This window comes from Theropithecus gelada, chromosome 1, assembly GCF_003255815.1.
Source record: "Theropithecus gelada isolate Dixy chromosome 1, Tgel_1.0, whole genome shotgun sequence".
Taxonomy (NCBI): Eukaryota; Metazoa; Chordata; class Mammalia; order Primates; family Cercopithecidae; genus Theropithecus; species Theropithecus gelada.
Genome location: NC_037668.1, coordinates 190,877,224 through 190,893,623, shown reverse-complemented (window position 1 = coordinate 190,893,623; position 16,400 = coordinate 190,877,224). Strand labels below are relative to the sequence as shown.

The window sequence follows — 16,400 nt, the reverse complement described above, 5'->3', positions numbered from 1 at the left end:
AATTTCCTTGTCTGTCTTTTTTTGTTTTTGAATGGGGTCTCCCTCTGTCATGCAGGCTGCTGTGTGTAGTCACAGGACCAAGACTCACTGCAGCCTTGAACTCCTGGGCTCCAGCAATCCTTCCACCTCAGCCTCCTGAGTAGCTGGGACTACAGGCACATGCTACTGTGCCCAGTTAATTTTTTAACTTTTTTGTAGAGATGGAGTCTTGCTCTCTTACCCAGGCTGGTCTCCTCATCTGTCTTAAAGGTCTGTCTGCACAACTTGCCAGTTCCAAGTCTTCTCCTCAAATTCTCTTCTTTTAAAAACATTTTTAAAGTTTTTTATTGTTTTATTTAATAGAAATGGAGTCTCACTGTCACCCAGGCTGTGTGAGGAAAGCAGTGTAAATCTCTCCCTTTTAATTTCTGGTGTTGTGAGGAAGAATAAAGGGAATTAAAAAAAAGGCGAGTGGTCATAGCTCATTGTGACCTTGAATTCCTGGAATCAAGCGATCCTCCCACCTCAGCCTCCCAAGTAGCTGGGACTGCAGGTGAGTGCCACCATGCCCAACTATACGTATATATCTATATCTATATCTGTATCTATATCTATATCTATGTCTGTCTCTATAGATATATAGTAGGGTCTCGCTATGTTGCCCAGGCTGGTCTTGAACTCCTGGCTTCAAATGATCCTCCAGCTTCGACTCGGGAAGTAGCTGGGACTATAGGTGCTAGCCGCCGCACCTGGCTGGAATTCCCTTCTGCTGTTCCATGACCCTGTTTGCATGTAGGGTACTCAACTTCGTGATTCCGAAGCTTTGGGCTCATCACAGTGGTCCAGGCTTTTTAGAAAACTGCCTGCTTTGCAAAATGGATCAAATCCCAGAGATCAACTTCGCGCCAAGGATGGTGGTTGTTGGCAATCCTTCTCAACTTTGAACATGCTTGTTAACACAGAGATTATGGGGTCCCTTCCCCAGACACTCTGGTTAAGTGGGTCTGGGCCGAGGGCTGCTGCTGGAGTGGTGTCCACTCTGAGTAGCTCTGGCGTGAGGGAGCTGCTGGTGGTCTTTTTGCTCTGGAGGAGTCTGTGATGGTAGCAAATTATAAAACGCACACCCCTGTGTTCATTGACCCCAGGGTTTCTCCACCACTGGCCAAGAGGAGGACTTTTGGGAAACAGGAGCTATTTCTTACATTCTTTTGCCTGCAGGACCCATGGTGCACAAAGGAGCGGGTGACGAAAACCTCAGCTGACCTTTCAAAGGTTCTGCTGGGGACCAGGAAGGAAGTTGGGAGAAACTCATTTTCAAGGGGACTTTGTCTGACTGAGGAGAACATTCCAACTGGAAACTTCCATGCCTAACCTCATTTTGACGTGACCAGTGCTCACAACTTCCCATCTGGTAGCCGAGTATGGGCCCATGGAATGAGTTTCTGGATAGACCTGCTTTTTAGAGAGAGTCCATTTTCTTAGAACCAGGTTATGAGCCATCAAGGTTTTGAAGCTTATAGGAACAATTTCTACCCTTTAGGACAAACTAAAGCAAACAAAAGCTCTCATAGAAGGGACAGGCTGCAAGCCAGGCAGTAGGGTAGATGCAAAGATAGAAGTCTTGGTAAAGTTTCCATAGTGTTGCCTTTTATGCAGGACGCGAGCAAGACAGTGATGAACAGAACACAAATGCAGCCCTCCAGCAGCTCTTGGAGTGGTGGCAGAGGCAGCTGTGGAAACAAACCGGGGAGAGTGAGTCCACAGGGAGGTGGACTGAACACTGTGGGCAGAGTCGGGGTGACTCATCCTGCCGGGGTGCCAAGGGAGAGAGCTTCACGGGGATGTGATGTCGGCTTTAAGTCTGGAAGGATGAGTTCCGGGGGGAAGAAACCAGAGGCCCGAGGTGGGTGGGGGCCATTGGGTACAGGAGACTTGGCAGCAAGGAAGAGAAAGTGTGGAGTGTGGCATGTCTGAGGGGGGCAGAATGGTTTCTTACTGGGGTGAGGAGAGCTTGGTGGGGAGACAGGCTGGTGAGATGGGTGGGGATTCTTCCTTTGCCAGGCCAGTACTGTGGTTCTCGGTGCCCACTGCCTGTCAGTGGGGGGGCCTCCATGGGTACAGAAGCTCCCCTCCCCTCCACAGGCTCTGCTCCAGCGGGTCTCAGGTGAGTTCTGTGCCCCTGAGCTTCCTAAAGTGCCCCCAAGGATTCCAACGTAGACCACGGTTGAGAGCCACTGCTCAGACGAAAGCATGTGGAAAGTGGGGAACACACAGGTTTTTAAACCTCGGAGTGACAAGGTCAGATGCATATTTTGGAAATATCAGTCTGGTGATAGGATAGAGAACAGGGCTGGGGGTGTTGAGGGAGGTTTTGGAGGAAGGATAAGGACTCACAGGCAAGTTGAGTGCTATTGTGATAGTTCAGGCAAGTGGTCATAACTTCCTTGGCCTGTGGCAGAAGTGGCGGAGAAGGGGAGGAGGGCCTAGATTGGTGAGATATCCAGGAAGAAGGAATGGGGGGCTTTGAGAGGATGGGTGGTACAGGCAAGAGATGAGTCTTTTCATGTCAGAGCTTAGAACTGGTTGTTCCTGACGGTGGCTTCCTCTGGGAATAGGGCCCCAGAGTTTATGTTTGTCAAATGAGATCAAAAGCTCTGCGTTTAAAATTTGAATTCTCAGGGATTTCAAGATGATTAAAGCCAGGAAATGCTGAAGGAGCTGAGGAGAAAGATAGAAAATGCCTCCAGAAATTGTGATCACGGAAGGAAAAAGGCCAGGTGTGGTGTGTGAAGAGATGTGGACAGGGAACATGCAGACGAAGGGATGGCGTGGCAGAAGGAAAAACAAGTATAACAGCGAGAAACTCTTGGTGGAATTCAGCCAGCTGATGGAAAAGGCCCTCCACTAATCCCAGCTACTCGGGAGGCTGATGCAGGAGAATGCTGGAACCCAGGAGGCAGAGGTTGCAGTGAGCCGAGATTGAGCCATTGCACTCCAGTCTGGGCAACGAGAGCGAAACTCCGTCTCAAAAAAAAAAAAATTATAAGTCATTACCTCAAGCTCATCGCTAGGGTGGTGGAGGGGATCAGGAGGGAGTTCATGTCAATACGAAACTGATCAATACCGTTGGGACGGTATTGTGCAGCTTAGTGCAAGAGGCTTGCTATATTCAGCATGGCCAGGAGATGGCAGTGTTGTCCTGTCGGGAGCCTCTCATTTCAGCGCCACTTCTCTCTCCTATAAAGAGTTGTTCTGGGGGCTAAGTCCCCACTTTTCTCTTTTCCTGGGTGGTGCTATCTGGTGAGTCAGTCGGTGAGGTCCAGGTTAGTATTGGGCCTGCACTTGGTGGTTTCTTAGGCAGGGTCCAGCAAGCTGGACTAATGCGCAAAAAATAATTGCGAACAACCTTGAGGAGATTGCCTGGTGAGATTGGACTCTATCCCCAGACCCGGCGTAGTGGGCTGCTGGGGAGCTGGGGAGGAAAGGCGGATGGAGGTGGTCAGCCTGATGAAAGGTGAAGGGGAGCACCCCTGGGAGGGATTTCAGGCAGCTCCTAATTTGCAAATGAATTCACTTCTCCAGTTCCTTCTGTCAGTTGGCTGTTTCTGTGGGTGAAATGATTTGAGTTCCAATTCTAATACTATATAAAGAAGGTAGGTTCTCAGGTTAGCCCATAAAACTCTGTTTACTCTACAACATAGATGAGTTGCTGTGTATGTATAATGAAAAATAGAAAAGAATAGTATTGCGGTACTGTAATTTAAATAAAAGAAAGAAACAAAATGGAATAGAAACGGTTCTTTATTTTGGTGAGTGACGAAAGTTAGGTTTAATTAGAGAAGGAGAAGGAGGCAGATGAGGCTTGCTGTGTGACATATAAAGGAGACATATAGGCACTTTCAAGGCTTATGGGCAGGCCCTTGATTGTGTTCTGTAAGTTTCCAACTTAAGGGAGATGCGTCTACAAGTTCAACAGTCTTTGAAGAACCAGCATCAGATTGGCCTGGATCTCGATGCCTGGTATGCAGAAGGAGCACTGGAGTAGGAGTCTGAAGGCGTGGGTTTCTATTCCAGTTTTGGGTAAACTGGCTTACCTTCTCTGGGCCTCGTTTTCTTCACTTATAAAGTGAGAATCAGGTGAAATAATGAAAGTGGTTTTTATGTATGAAGGCACTCTGGAATGGTAGAATAGTGGGCTTGGATTTTCAGTCTTCATATTTTCATTTAAATCTTTTTCTCTTTTTTCCTTTTGATGGAGATGTCTCTTTAGCAGCTCTAAAGTATATTTGCTATGAACAGTCACCAACAGGATTATTATGGGTTGCAAATGGAAGAAAGAGAAAGGGAAGAGTAAAAGAGAAAGGTTCATAAAGGTTAGTGAAAATCTGTGTACATTGCAGCAAGAGTTTCCTCTGGAGACGACATTGACTGAGCCTGTAGTGGAAGTCAGGAGCAGAGGAAGCCTGGAGGGCGCACTAGCCCTCTATGGAAGACGGCAGCAGGGGATGTGTGGAGTGTGCACCAGCCCTCCGTGGAAGTCAGGAGCAGAGAATGCCTGGAGTGCGCACCAGCCTTCCATGGAAGTCGGGAGCAGAGGACGCCGGAGGCGCACTAGCCCTCCATGGAAGACGGGAGCAGAGGACGCGTAGAGTGCATTCCAGACCCTGACAGATTTGTGAATTTCACATAAAGCCCCGTGACTCTTTTGCACATTTAATTTGAGAACAGGTGAACTAGCTAGATGGATGTTCTACAGGAAACACTTCTAAGGTAAGATGTTGACTCACGCTTTCTCCTGATCTGGCCACCAGGTGGCACTGTCACGCTAGGGCGACTTGGTTGTGGGCAGAGGCGGCACAGATAATTAGGCAGCCTCGCCTGTCACATACTGCAAATCAGGAGACCTTAATCCATGCAGTATTGGTAATCCTGTAGATAGTGCAGTATGTGGTGAAATTAAGGAACACATCACAGCATGGGGAATAGAAAATGCAAATTATTTTCAATCCCTATCTCATTCGATTTACCTGTATCATTTGACTCTATGGACTGTTGCTTTCTTCTTGGAAATTTCTTTTCCTTTGACTCCTAGGACACAGCTGTCTCATGATTTTCCTTCAATCCTTAATAATAATAAGTAACATTTATTGGGCACTTAATATAAGCCAGGTGCTGTGCTAAATGCTTTATACACACAATCATGTAATGCTCTCTATGAGGTAGTTACTCTCATTAGCTTTATTTAGCAGGTAAGTCTTACAGAGAGATTAAGCCATGGGTCCCAATTACATAACTAGTGAGAGATGGAGTTAGCATCAGGGTTGGGACAACCCTAGTCCTGAGTCCTAGCCCATCGCACCTATGGCCTCCAGAGAGCCCCGATGGCTTCTGAAGGGTCCGCCTGTCTGCCTGCATCACTACTCCAGGGTGCACTTGCACTTTGTAGACTGTGCACCTGGGGCCCTCCTTTCTCAGTTTCTTCCTGTCAAGTCTCTAGACACCTCCTTGGCAATCTCCCCTGGCCTGTCCTGAAGCCAGCCTGGGAGCTTCCTTCTAAGGAAGGAATGGCCACACTGTCTTGTGATGGTCTGCTTGCTTGTCTGTGCCGCCCTACCAGGTTCTGAGCCCCTCTAGGACAACTTAGTATCACTGGCACCTAGCGTGCTTGGCATATAGTAAACAGTCAGAAATGTTAATCGGATGAGCAGCCTCAAAAGAGGGCTGGAGGTACACAGTCACAGCCATTCCTGAATAAATATAGTGTGGCGTTGCGCACACAGGTGTTTGAAAACACCCCTTTGAGTCTATGACAGACAGAAAGCAGGTTGAAGGGATTTTTTTTTCAGTCTTGTAAACCTGTGACTTTGAATTAGGAAATATTACTAAGGTCAAAGGGCAAGGGGCCAGCGCAGAGTGCTGTGGTGAGCTGAGAATGCTAATGGCGTGATGGCATCGTCCAAATCCATATTATATCCCAAGGCCAGGATGGAGCCGGGGCGGGTGGGGCTGCGGGCATTGAGCACCAGCATCCCCTCAGGTGTGCAGCAGCTGCTCCCCTCCCAGATGGTTTCTGAGCATCAGTTCCTCCTCTGCACTGGAAAGTTTAGCAATGTCCTGGGTGGATGAACAGGGAGCTGAATGAGGAGTCTCTGTTCTCTGGTTGTCATGACTGTGTGGTGATAGGGAAGAGAGCCCAGGAATGAACTCATCTGGAACTACAGATATAATCTGCTTTGGGGGAGATAAGGCAAAGAGTCCACCTGTGCTCTAGGCCTTCCTTCCTAAGCCCTCCTTGAAATCCCATCAGCATGGGTGTTTTTCCCAGGTGTTTGACCCTGCCCCCAACAAGGTCATAGACCTATGCTGTCCAGGATGGCAGCCGCTAGCCACGTGTGGCTACTGAGCACTTGAGTTGTGGCTGGCATGGCCAAGCGCAGTTGCCCATGCCTATAATCCCAGCACTTTGGGAGGCTGAGGCAGGCGGATCACTTGAGGCCAGGAGTTCAAGACCAGCCTGGCCAGTATGGTGAAACCCCATCTCTACTAAAATACAAAAAAAATTAGCTGGACATGGTGTCACATGCCTGTCATCCCAGCTACTCAGTTGGCTGACACATGAGAATTGCTTGAACTCAGGAGGTGGAAGTTGCAGTGAGCTGAGATCATACTACTGTATTCCAGCCTGGGTGACAGAGCAAGACTCCATCTCAGAAAAAAAAAAAATATGGCAGACGTAGCTGAGCTAGTGTACCTTCATTTCATTTCAATGAATTTAAAGTCACCTGTGGCTAGTGGTACCATACTGAACCATATTGGACAGTGTACACACACATACACACACACACAGATACACACACATTTTTTGCCCTAGTGGCTACTATAGAGGTTTTTGATCCCTTCCTTCCCAACACTGGATTTAACTCAAAGATCCATTTTTCCTTAGGTTTTTGCTATTTCCCCCCTTTTCCTTTAAGAAGCCATTGATGGACCTCATTGACGGAAAGTTCTCTAAATGTTGCCAAGGAACATCAGTGTATTTTTCCTGTAGCTGGCACCTCTGGGGGAGTCTGGTCTCCAAGGCCATCTGTTTTGCAAGCAAGGGTGAGACAGCCACATTCCTGGTCCTCAGACCTATGACTCTACCATGGTGAAGGCAGTGACCGGGGAGGGCTGGGACATTTATGTCACAGAAAGAGTCCCTGCATCGATCATTGCTGAGTGATGTCTGAGTGGGGGTAATACCTAATGTTGAGAAAGTAACCGTCTGACTCCATCAAGACTTTTCATTTTCAAAGTATTTTATTTAAATAAATTTTTCTTTTGTGTGTGTTTGAATTTTATAGAAAAAAAAATACTGACAAATACTATACAGCTTGGACCATTTATATTTTTCTTGGAAAGGTGACTGCCATTTTTCTACCTTTCTCCCTCCCTGCTCCCCCCCGAGAAATAAAAACATGGAATCCATCGAGCAATGGGGAAAGGCCGCCTCTGGCTGCCGGCTGGAGAAGTCCAGGCCTAGGGAATCTCTTTCTCAAGCCTGTGCTGGTCTAGGAAGCTTCTTCTTTAGGAATCCTTTTTTTGTCCCCCGTGAACTTAACCTCCCCAGATGAGTCAAGCAGTCTCTGGTTCTGAGGTCCCGTGGGTTGCCAGTGGCAGTTCAGGGACAGAGGCTGGAAAGAGTGAAAATGGAGAGGAATAAAGGGCTGGGGCTGGCCTGGTGCAGGCAGAAGAGGGAATCAGAGAAGCATAAAACACGGAGAAAAAGATGAGAAGGAAGTGGAAAGAAGAGAGCGGACACCAACGAAAGGCTTTAGGCTCTTTTCATGCACCTGTTTATTTAACAAAACTTTTAAGGCCAATCCTGCGCTGGGACTCCTCTAGCTACACCACGAAATGTTGTCAGGGGAGGCTGTGGTGAGGAAAAGAGAGGCCCCATTCTGGGTTTGGCTCTTCTGAGTCATAGGCTGTGGAAGTGACTGAGAAGTGAGGTCCTGGGTGTTTCATGCCTGGCGTGACAGCAAGTCCATTGGATTAGAAGACAGCAGGGACACTGTGCCTGGAGATAGAGGCCTTGTCATGGCAATGACAACTGACTACTGTCTTAATTCAAAGGAGCAAGCAGTTGCCATGGAAACCATGTTACTTGTATGGTCCCGGATCCCGGTGATCCGCCCTCCTAGATCATATCTGACACCACGTCTCAGCTGTCAGCCTCCACGTCTCCCCTGCCATCCACTTTAGGGGGACTGAGAGGTGGAGACAGGAAGGGCAGCTTGTCCTGGTGAGCAGTGGGAGATGTGGGGAGACATCTCCCACATCCCTGGGTTTGGTGCAGGCAGATGGCAAGTCATTCTGTTATGTGAAGGGCACAGCCAGCGGCTCCATGAAAAACTCTCTATATGACAAGGGGATAGAGAACCAGAGTGCTTCGTTCTCTGGTCAAAGGGGTTGATGAGTGGGAGGCCTGAGCGCTCAGGCAGTTTACGGCCATATACGGTGAGAGGGCAAATGCGACTGGCTGTAAAATATATGCAGGTTTGAATGATGATTCACAGGGGTCATCTGTTAGAAAACCCTGGTGCAAGGGTCACCACTAAATGCCCACCCTCCACAGGCCTAAAGTACACCTGGAGGGCAGGTGAGTACCAGGCAGCCCAAATGAGCAAATAGAATATATCTTTCCTTTAATGCAATCTTATAGAATTTAGTTTTTTGCTATTATAAATATCATAGTTTAGCTACATTATTAATTAGATAGCAATTTTGCCACTGTGTAGAATAGCTTCCTTGGGAAAATACTTCAAGAGAGCTTCCCAGCATATTTGCAAATAAACTTCTAGAGCACAACTTGCTCCCAAGGAGTGAATTGTCCATCTTTGCAATACAGTCACAATACAATCAAAATACCAACCAGTTCATCCTATAAGTGGATTAACTCTGCTTCCCAACCTCTCTCTGGTGGGGAAAGCCCCCCTCAGCTCACTGTGGATCTAATATACATGTCCTCACATACCTCAGGGCACACGTGTCACCTACATGTACCCACCTGCAGCATTAAACACCCAATTTCATCCATTGCAGCAATTAGTGGGCTCACTTAGAAGAGAAGATCACTTGGGGAGAATTGGTGAGGTATTACAAGCTTACCCTTAACAACATCACATATCCAACAGTAACCACAAACAGTTATAAGTACCTACTGTGTGCAAGGCACTTGCCTGAGCTTCAAGATAAACATAAATAAACCTCTTTTAGCTTTATCCTACTTTCATTTAAACTCCATTACCTCTGCATCCCGCCTGTGCCATACCATGCACGCATTACAATCTTATGACATCACTTCCAGTGTTGCCTTCTGTGAGACTGTCCTGATGATTGTCTAGTTCCTTCCCTGCTGGAAACTTTGGTTATATAGGAGATACCTAGCTCAGGTGTAGCATCTCCTTACCCTTTCCATCTGTAAAACCTACATTGCACAGGTAACCAATTGCAGTCCACTGACATAAATGAGTGGGCTTCCATAGCTTTCTAGCAGTTACTACCAAGAGCTGTTTGTGGAGAAAGGGACTTTGCTGAGTGGTTTCGGGGGGTCATGTTTCAAAGAGAGGTCTTGGACCACATTAAACACCTCTCAGTGGCAATGAGGATGGACCTTGTCATGAGTTACAAGAAAAGAGCTTTCAATGAATTTTGAACCATGACGCTTTAAATATCTTGGCACAGGTGAGGCGTCAGAGGCACATAAACTTGGTGTGTCTGTATCAAGACATACAGGGGTGGGGACTGTAGCAGTTTGCTGGAATGTCCAATTATGAGTACTTCCAGTAAAATTTATGTGTAGAGATAGAAATAGGAAAGCATGCATATCTAACCTGAGTGGCTTATGGAATAGATGGTGTATGGGGGCCTTGCTGGTTATGAATTTGTATATATGTGTCTGAATCTGGCAAGGCTTTCCCGTGAGACATTTTTGTGATTATAGATAATGTACTTCCCTGAACAAAGTACATAGCCAATGACCATTTGATGAGCAGAATATACTTGCCCATGTACCTGTTGCCTGAATTTGTGTGTGTGTGTGTGTGTGTTATGTGCATGTGCACACACTTGGAAACCATATCAAGATACATGGATAAATGTTCTTTGTGCTTTTGCATATGGGGTATGCCAGAGACAGGTGGGAGGCATGCCTGGGTCTGCAGTAAGGAGCATTGCTATTGGACACATAGCTGCCAAGACAGTATCCAAGAATTGTCCACGTGGTCCCTGGGACTGCCCTCCACCGGGACACTTAGTCTGAGGTTTGTTCCTTGGTTGAGTAGTTACTCTGTGGACAAAGTGCATCATTTCAGGGGTTCCTGAAATGTCTGTGTGTGGTCAGAAGGAGGCTTAGCCCCAGAAAGGAAACACCTCTGCTTCCTGCCTAACTAAACAGGCAGTGATGGTCTCTTCTCCATCTGGAGAAGTTTGGGTTGAGCAGAGATCCAGAGGTCTTCTTCATCCTTCTTCTTCTTCTTCTTTTTCTTCTTGTTCTTCTCTGGCTGCTGGCCCCTCTTGCCTGGTGGGCTCCAGCAGCAATGGCAACACATGAAGAGGAGTGTGATGATCACCAAGAGTGGCAGGCCCAGGAGGACTCCCAGGCAGATGGTGTTATAGATGCCTTCTTGGTGTTTGGTCAAGATGGTGTCCCAGATAGAGCTGAAGAAGGCGCTGATTCTCTCCATGGTGCTTGGCTAGATTAGGGCCAGAGAACCCTCTCGGCTTACTAGCAGGTCCTGGGCTCAAAAGGATGCAACCTTGACCACTTGTAATTTATTCCTCTTCCAGTTTTGGGTTTGGGCATGCCACTGACAGCACCTGAAGGATTAAAACAGACAACTGAAGAGAAATGCAGAGGGACTGGTCTACAATTTTAATAGTTTCATAGATTTTAGGCTTAGGAAAGGGGAAGGAATTGAAGATTTCCAGGGTTCAGTAAACTTGCATTGAGACTCAATAAACAAGATAAATGCATGCATGTAATCAATAAGCATCAACTAATTCTTGCTATGTACACACATTATATTAGGATATAAAAATGAATAGTATATCAGGTCTGGCACGTAGGAAGTTCTCAGCAGTTGTGGAATAAATGAATCAATGTGTGTGTTCAGTGTTCTGATGAGGGGTTGCTTCCCTGAACCCTTCTGCAACAGCAGTTCTCAATCTTTTTTCCACTGCAGCTCAACAGACAGATGTTGAACACACACTCCCCATGGGACAGATCTGTATGTAACCTGTTATTAACATAACTTGCCATTTTCAAAGCTTATTGAAGCTTTAAGCACAAGGTGAGATGTCTACGTCTTGCTGTTTGTAGTAGGGGACTTGGGTCTCCTCTGGGCTAAGAGGTCATCACTCCTCATCCTGCCCCATGCCTGCTTTCCTTGCTGTCCCCTCATGATCTCTTCCCTACTCCATGTCTCCTCCCCTCCTTACATCCCATTCCTGTGCCTGAAAAGTCCTCTCCTTCCAAGGCTGAGAGAACCAGAGGTGACCGTTTGCTGCCTTTCCACTTTCTACCTTCCTCTCCCTCATTACCCTTGTCTCTGTTTTCTATTCCTCGACCAAATACTCCAAAGTCTCCTGCTCTCTTTCTTCTCCATGGGAAAGGAGTCCTTGCAGGCTGCTTAGTGATGGTGCTTAGAAACCAGGGTGAGGTTCCTGGGTGCCTCCCTGCTCCTGTTCTGAACTCAGCATATAGCTGGGGCCATTCTCCTGGTTGCTTGTACAGAGCTGCCCCTCTTCCCTGATCACCCCTCCACATATATCTTAAAGCTCAGCTCTCAAGTATAAGGTCTTAAGAGGCTGCCTTCAGTTCTGGAATTACAAGTTGCTGTGTACAAACAAGACTTCAAGGACAGGCATGATTCAAGGAAATTTAAGAGGCCTGTTGGTGTAAGACATTCCCCAGGACCCAAATATTAAGAAGTGGTTGATTTTCAGGATGGACACTCTAGAGATCATCCCAACCAACTCTTTCACTTAAGTATGAAGAATCTGAGGTCCAGAGCAGTGAGGTGACATGTCTGAGGCCATGGAGACCCACCCAGGCCACACAAGCCCACCCAGACCCACCCAGACCTCGACAATGGGTTCAGCACTCTCCCCAGGCTGCCAGGCAAGCAGAGGAACAAAAGATATAATGATGTCACTTTATACTTGCATTTCACTTGATACTTTTCTAATCATTTTCATCTGCATTTAGTCTTCTGTGTGAGAAACAGGATGGTGCTGTGCCTATGGATGGGAACACTGGGGAGCTGAGCCTGGAATTCAAGATCAGCTCAGGCTTCGTTGCATACATGTGCAGCCCTCCTGGGTGATGTTTTCTACCTGATGCCCCAGCAATTGTCCTCAGAGGTCTAATTCCTTGGATAGCATGCTCTATCAATGTCTCATGATCCCAGTGCCCATGTGCCCATCTAAGCCCCAGCTGACCTCAGTCCTGGTCTGCCGGCATGTAATCCCACCCTCTCATGACATTATTTACATAGTTTTTGCAAGTGTAGAAATTGGCACCTACTACTGAGCCATTGGTCCATGGAGCCTAAAGAAATGCTATAGGATGACAATAATAACTTTAGCCAACTTTTAGTTAGCACTAATTATATACCAGGCACTGTTCTAGGCACTCTATTAACTCATTCATCTTCATGACACCCTTATGAAGTAGGTACTGTGATTCCCCCATCCTGCAGCTGAAGAGATGGAGGCTCAGGCCACACAGTGAGTGAGTGCCAGAGCCGGTCTCCCTCATTCTGGAGAGTTTGGCTCCAGATCCCCAAGGAGTGAGCTGTTCACAGGCGTTACTCTGTGGCCTCCCATTCCTTTGTGTGGAATTAACCCATTTTTGGCAAGCAGCCCAGGATTTACAGAATCTTACAATATTTGGCTATTCCCCAGATTGACTTAAATGCTTATCCCAGTCTATTATAGGAAAGACTGCAGAAAGACTTATTTCTCATTGTTAAATATTTCCCAAATGCATGAAGATACACAAAATAAAAACCAAGTCCTGCCCAAGTGCAGGTTTATAGAAAGCATATGGCTGCCCGAACTTAAACTCAACATGCAACAGAGGAAAGTATCCTGAGGAGTCATGTCCTCTCGTCCAAGGCTCTGCTCAAGTCCCAGCCCCTCTGAGGCCTAGGAACAGCCCATGCCATGGATCTGCCCACACACCATCAAGCTGCCAGGTTCTCTGTAGAGAAAAGCAGCCCTTAGCATGCTTCTAAGCCCTGGTGACACTGTATCTCAGGCCACTCATCTCTCTTCTGGATTTTCCTTCTCCCTTTGCCATGACCTTTGCTTTTACCTCAGTCTTGGGTGGGTTTTTGACCCTGTCTGTTGGGATCTTTCTGCTCTGTTGTGGAAAGGCTTTGGGTGCTTTTCTCTAATTTGATCCTACTCACAGCTTTCCTGATTCATGTTAGATAACACCACCACCACAAATGTTCACCAACTATTCTGTGCCAGGGGTCGTGCTGTTCCTGCAGGGAGCAGACAGGTATCAGAGGCCCCTCTGCATTCAGCAGCGAGGAAGGAGGGCAAGCCCATGGAGAACATCAGGGCAGTTTTCATGAAGGTGGAGCCACTTGGGGAAGACCTTGAAGATGCGTGGTATTTTGACAGAGAAATATAAGTGAAAAGGATGTTCAAACATTCCAGGCAGAGAAACTTCTAGAACATGAGCAGGAGAACAGGGTGTCTTCTGGTGAGCCTGGAGCTCAGGGTGGGAGAAGAGAGGATGAGAAGGGACGCTAGGAGGTAGGCATGGCCAGGGTAGAGAGGCCGTCATAGGGTTTGCGCTTATTTGGGGGCTTTACAACAGGAGAATGTTGTGATCAGAGCTGCCTTTCAGGAAAAGATAACAAGATCTGAAGAACTCTGGAAAATGTGTTAAGAAGGTTCTTTAAAACTCCTTATCCGTTTATCAAACATTCACTGAGCACCTAATATGTTGCATGCACTGTTGGGTGTTGAGGATTCAATAGTGAATGACAAAGATATGGTTTCGGACATCGGGGAGCCTTGACCATTCCAGGGGAGTTATTACTATTGATAGATCAAGTCATAAAAGCCAAGTATAATAAGCAAATTCCAAACTAGATTGCTTAGTTGGCTGAAGTAGAAGCATGCATTTGAATTATATGTTTATCTCAACGTCTCGGGCCCTCCCACCCCTCCCAACTTTTGCTTTAAACTCATCCATCCCTTGGCACCTAAAATGGCCTTTGAATAAATAGATTTCTTTTCAAGCTAAAGCTAAGTCAATAATTCACTTCTGGATTCCTAAGGGACTTATTTGAGGCTGCTCTCCATACAGCCAAAGAGTATTCATTAACATTTGGGAAGCCAGTCTGGGGAAAATTCCATTAAAAGGTATTCTTTATATTTTTTAATCTAAGAATTCTTTTCTAGGCACCCCCCAGGTTACTTGCTGAGCTCTGCTAATCTATAGCGTTTCATTAGTATTTATGAGTCTTGCATTATTAGCATTTCCAGAAAACAATCAAATATCTCCTTAGTGGCATGAATTAAAAGTGAGAACTTCCATGGAATGCAAAAGAAGACACACTTCGGCCCCTGGAAGTACATTCTAGCCTTTTGTTGGCTTTTGAATAGCACTGACACGGTTTAAAAAGTAATTCATCTGTTTTTGTAAGACCAACAATAGATGCCAACCAACCTCATCTGTCTGATTGTGGCTATGGGGGTGGGTGAGAGGAGAGAGAAGAGAGGAAAAGTTGCTTTCAATTTCTTTGAAACCAAATATTATTTACCTCTATATCCTCTGTCACAAGCCTCTATCCACCCACGTATGAGGTGTCAATGAAACAGTGATCCCAGAGCCAGAAGGTCTGGTTTTGTGCCTTGGGTCAACCTGCATGACCTTGGCGAGTTACCAGACCTCAGCTACAAAATGAAGCTAATGAGCTTCCCTCATAATGACATTGTGGGGATCAAAAGGGTTCAATATATTTAATGCATTCTGTAAACTGTAAAATATTTACACAAATATAATCCATAAAAAGTGAGTTATCTTGAAATAACAATGGACTAATTCTAGTGCTGGGCTTTTCTTCCTCCTTCCTCACCTCCAAGTCAATCCCTATTGTCAAAGAATCATGGGCCCCCACCTCACTGAAATGAAAAGGTCTTCACAAGTAATCTCCCTGATATGGTTGTTCTGTAGGTCTGCAGCTGTTGCTCTAGACTCTGGCATCCAGAAATAGGATGGAGAGGGGTTGCTTGGGGAACATTTGAAGGCACCTGGAGGATTGCTGAGTTCATAGGTGAGGTGGAGGAGAACAGCTGGCCATCTACAGGCCCCAGCCTCCCTCCCAGGCTTTGGGACCCTTGGAAGTGTTATAGGCGTGGGTCATTCCACAGGGAGGTCTGCTTCAATCTCTGAGAGCCAAAAGCTACTGCAGGCTATGTTCAGGGCTGGCCCTGACACTACTGTTCTTTCCGGTGCTCTCCAAGAAGGGAGCAGGACATTCTATTCTGCATCAGCCTCTCATTGTTCTTGTTTGTTAGATAAAACAATACATGTAAAGCTCTAGAACAGTGTCTGTGAGACAGTAAGTACTTTCCGGAAAGGTTAATAATAAGGATCACATTGGCACCCAATTAGAATCCCTGAGACCAACTCCAGAGTGACCTCCAAATGGTACAAATCGTCACCCTTCTTGTAGGGGGAGGTGGGAGGTTCAGTTCTCTATGAGAACCTTAAGAGGCCCCTCTTCTGCGGCTGCTGACTCCTGGATTTGTGTGGGGGGCCATTTTATAACTGACAGTTGGGAGCAAAGACCTTCCCTTGGGCCTTTGCTCAGACGGCTCCATTGAGCTTTCTGCCTTGGGTTGCACTGATCACTGTGCTTGCTTTAGCTCCTCTGCCCAGGATCCCAGGTGACAGCAGGATGGACTGTTGGCTATGAAGAGTCATTTAAGCAGTTAAAAATACAGATTCCTGCATCCTGCTCCTGGAGACCCTGATTCAGTCGGGTCTAGGATGGGCCCAGGAATTTATGTTTGTAGCAAGCAGCCCAAGTGTTTCTGGACAATTGTCAGGTTTGAGACCCATTGCATAAGCAAGTTGAGCAGCCGACCTTCATTTATGAGCACAGGAGCCATGTGCTAAATGAGGGAATGAATCATGGGTGAGGAGAGGGGGGAAGAAGTTTACCTCCACACACAGCAGCACAATGGCTAGCCTGGGGAGCCTCCTTCCACGTTACTTCTTATTCTGTGTTGTCAGGGGATCTCAGCCAGAACTGCTTTTCTAGAGGTCACGTTCAACGTAGTAAACAATCGCGGAACACCAGCCCTGTGCATTCAGATCCTGATCACTGCCCAGTCTAACAAGGGGGAGA

At 46.8% G+C, this 16,400-nt stretch overlaps 1 protein-coding gene across 5 annotated transcripts in view; it reads right to left on the bottom strand.

Annotated features, from left to right (window-relative positions):
- Positions 1 to 7,259: 7,259 nt before the first annotated feature.
- KIAA0040 (KIAA0040 ortholog) overlaps positions 7,260 to 16,400 on the bottom strand; it is a 34,886-nt gene continuing 25,745 nt past the window's right edge. For all 5 annotated transcript variants that reach the window (XM_025387881.1, XM_025387861.1, XM_025387900.1 and 2 more), the window contains 2 exons: positions 16,214 to 16,385; positions 7,260 to 10,839 (listed from right to left, as the gene is read on the bottom strand). In XM_025387881.1, the coding sequence (XP_025243666.1) occupies positions 10,410 to 10,706 (297 nt within the window). In that variant the 5' untranslated portion in view covers positions 10,707 to 10,839; positions 16,214 to 16,385 and the 3' untranslated portion in view covers positions 7,260 to 10,409. The remainder of the gene's footprint in view (positions 10,840 to 16,213; positions 16,386 to 16,400) is intronic.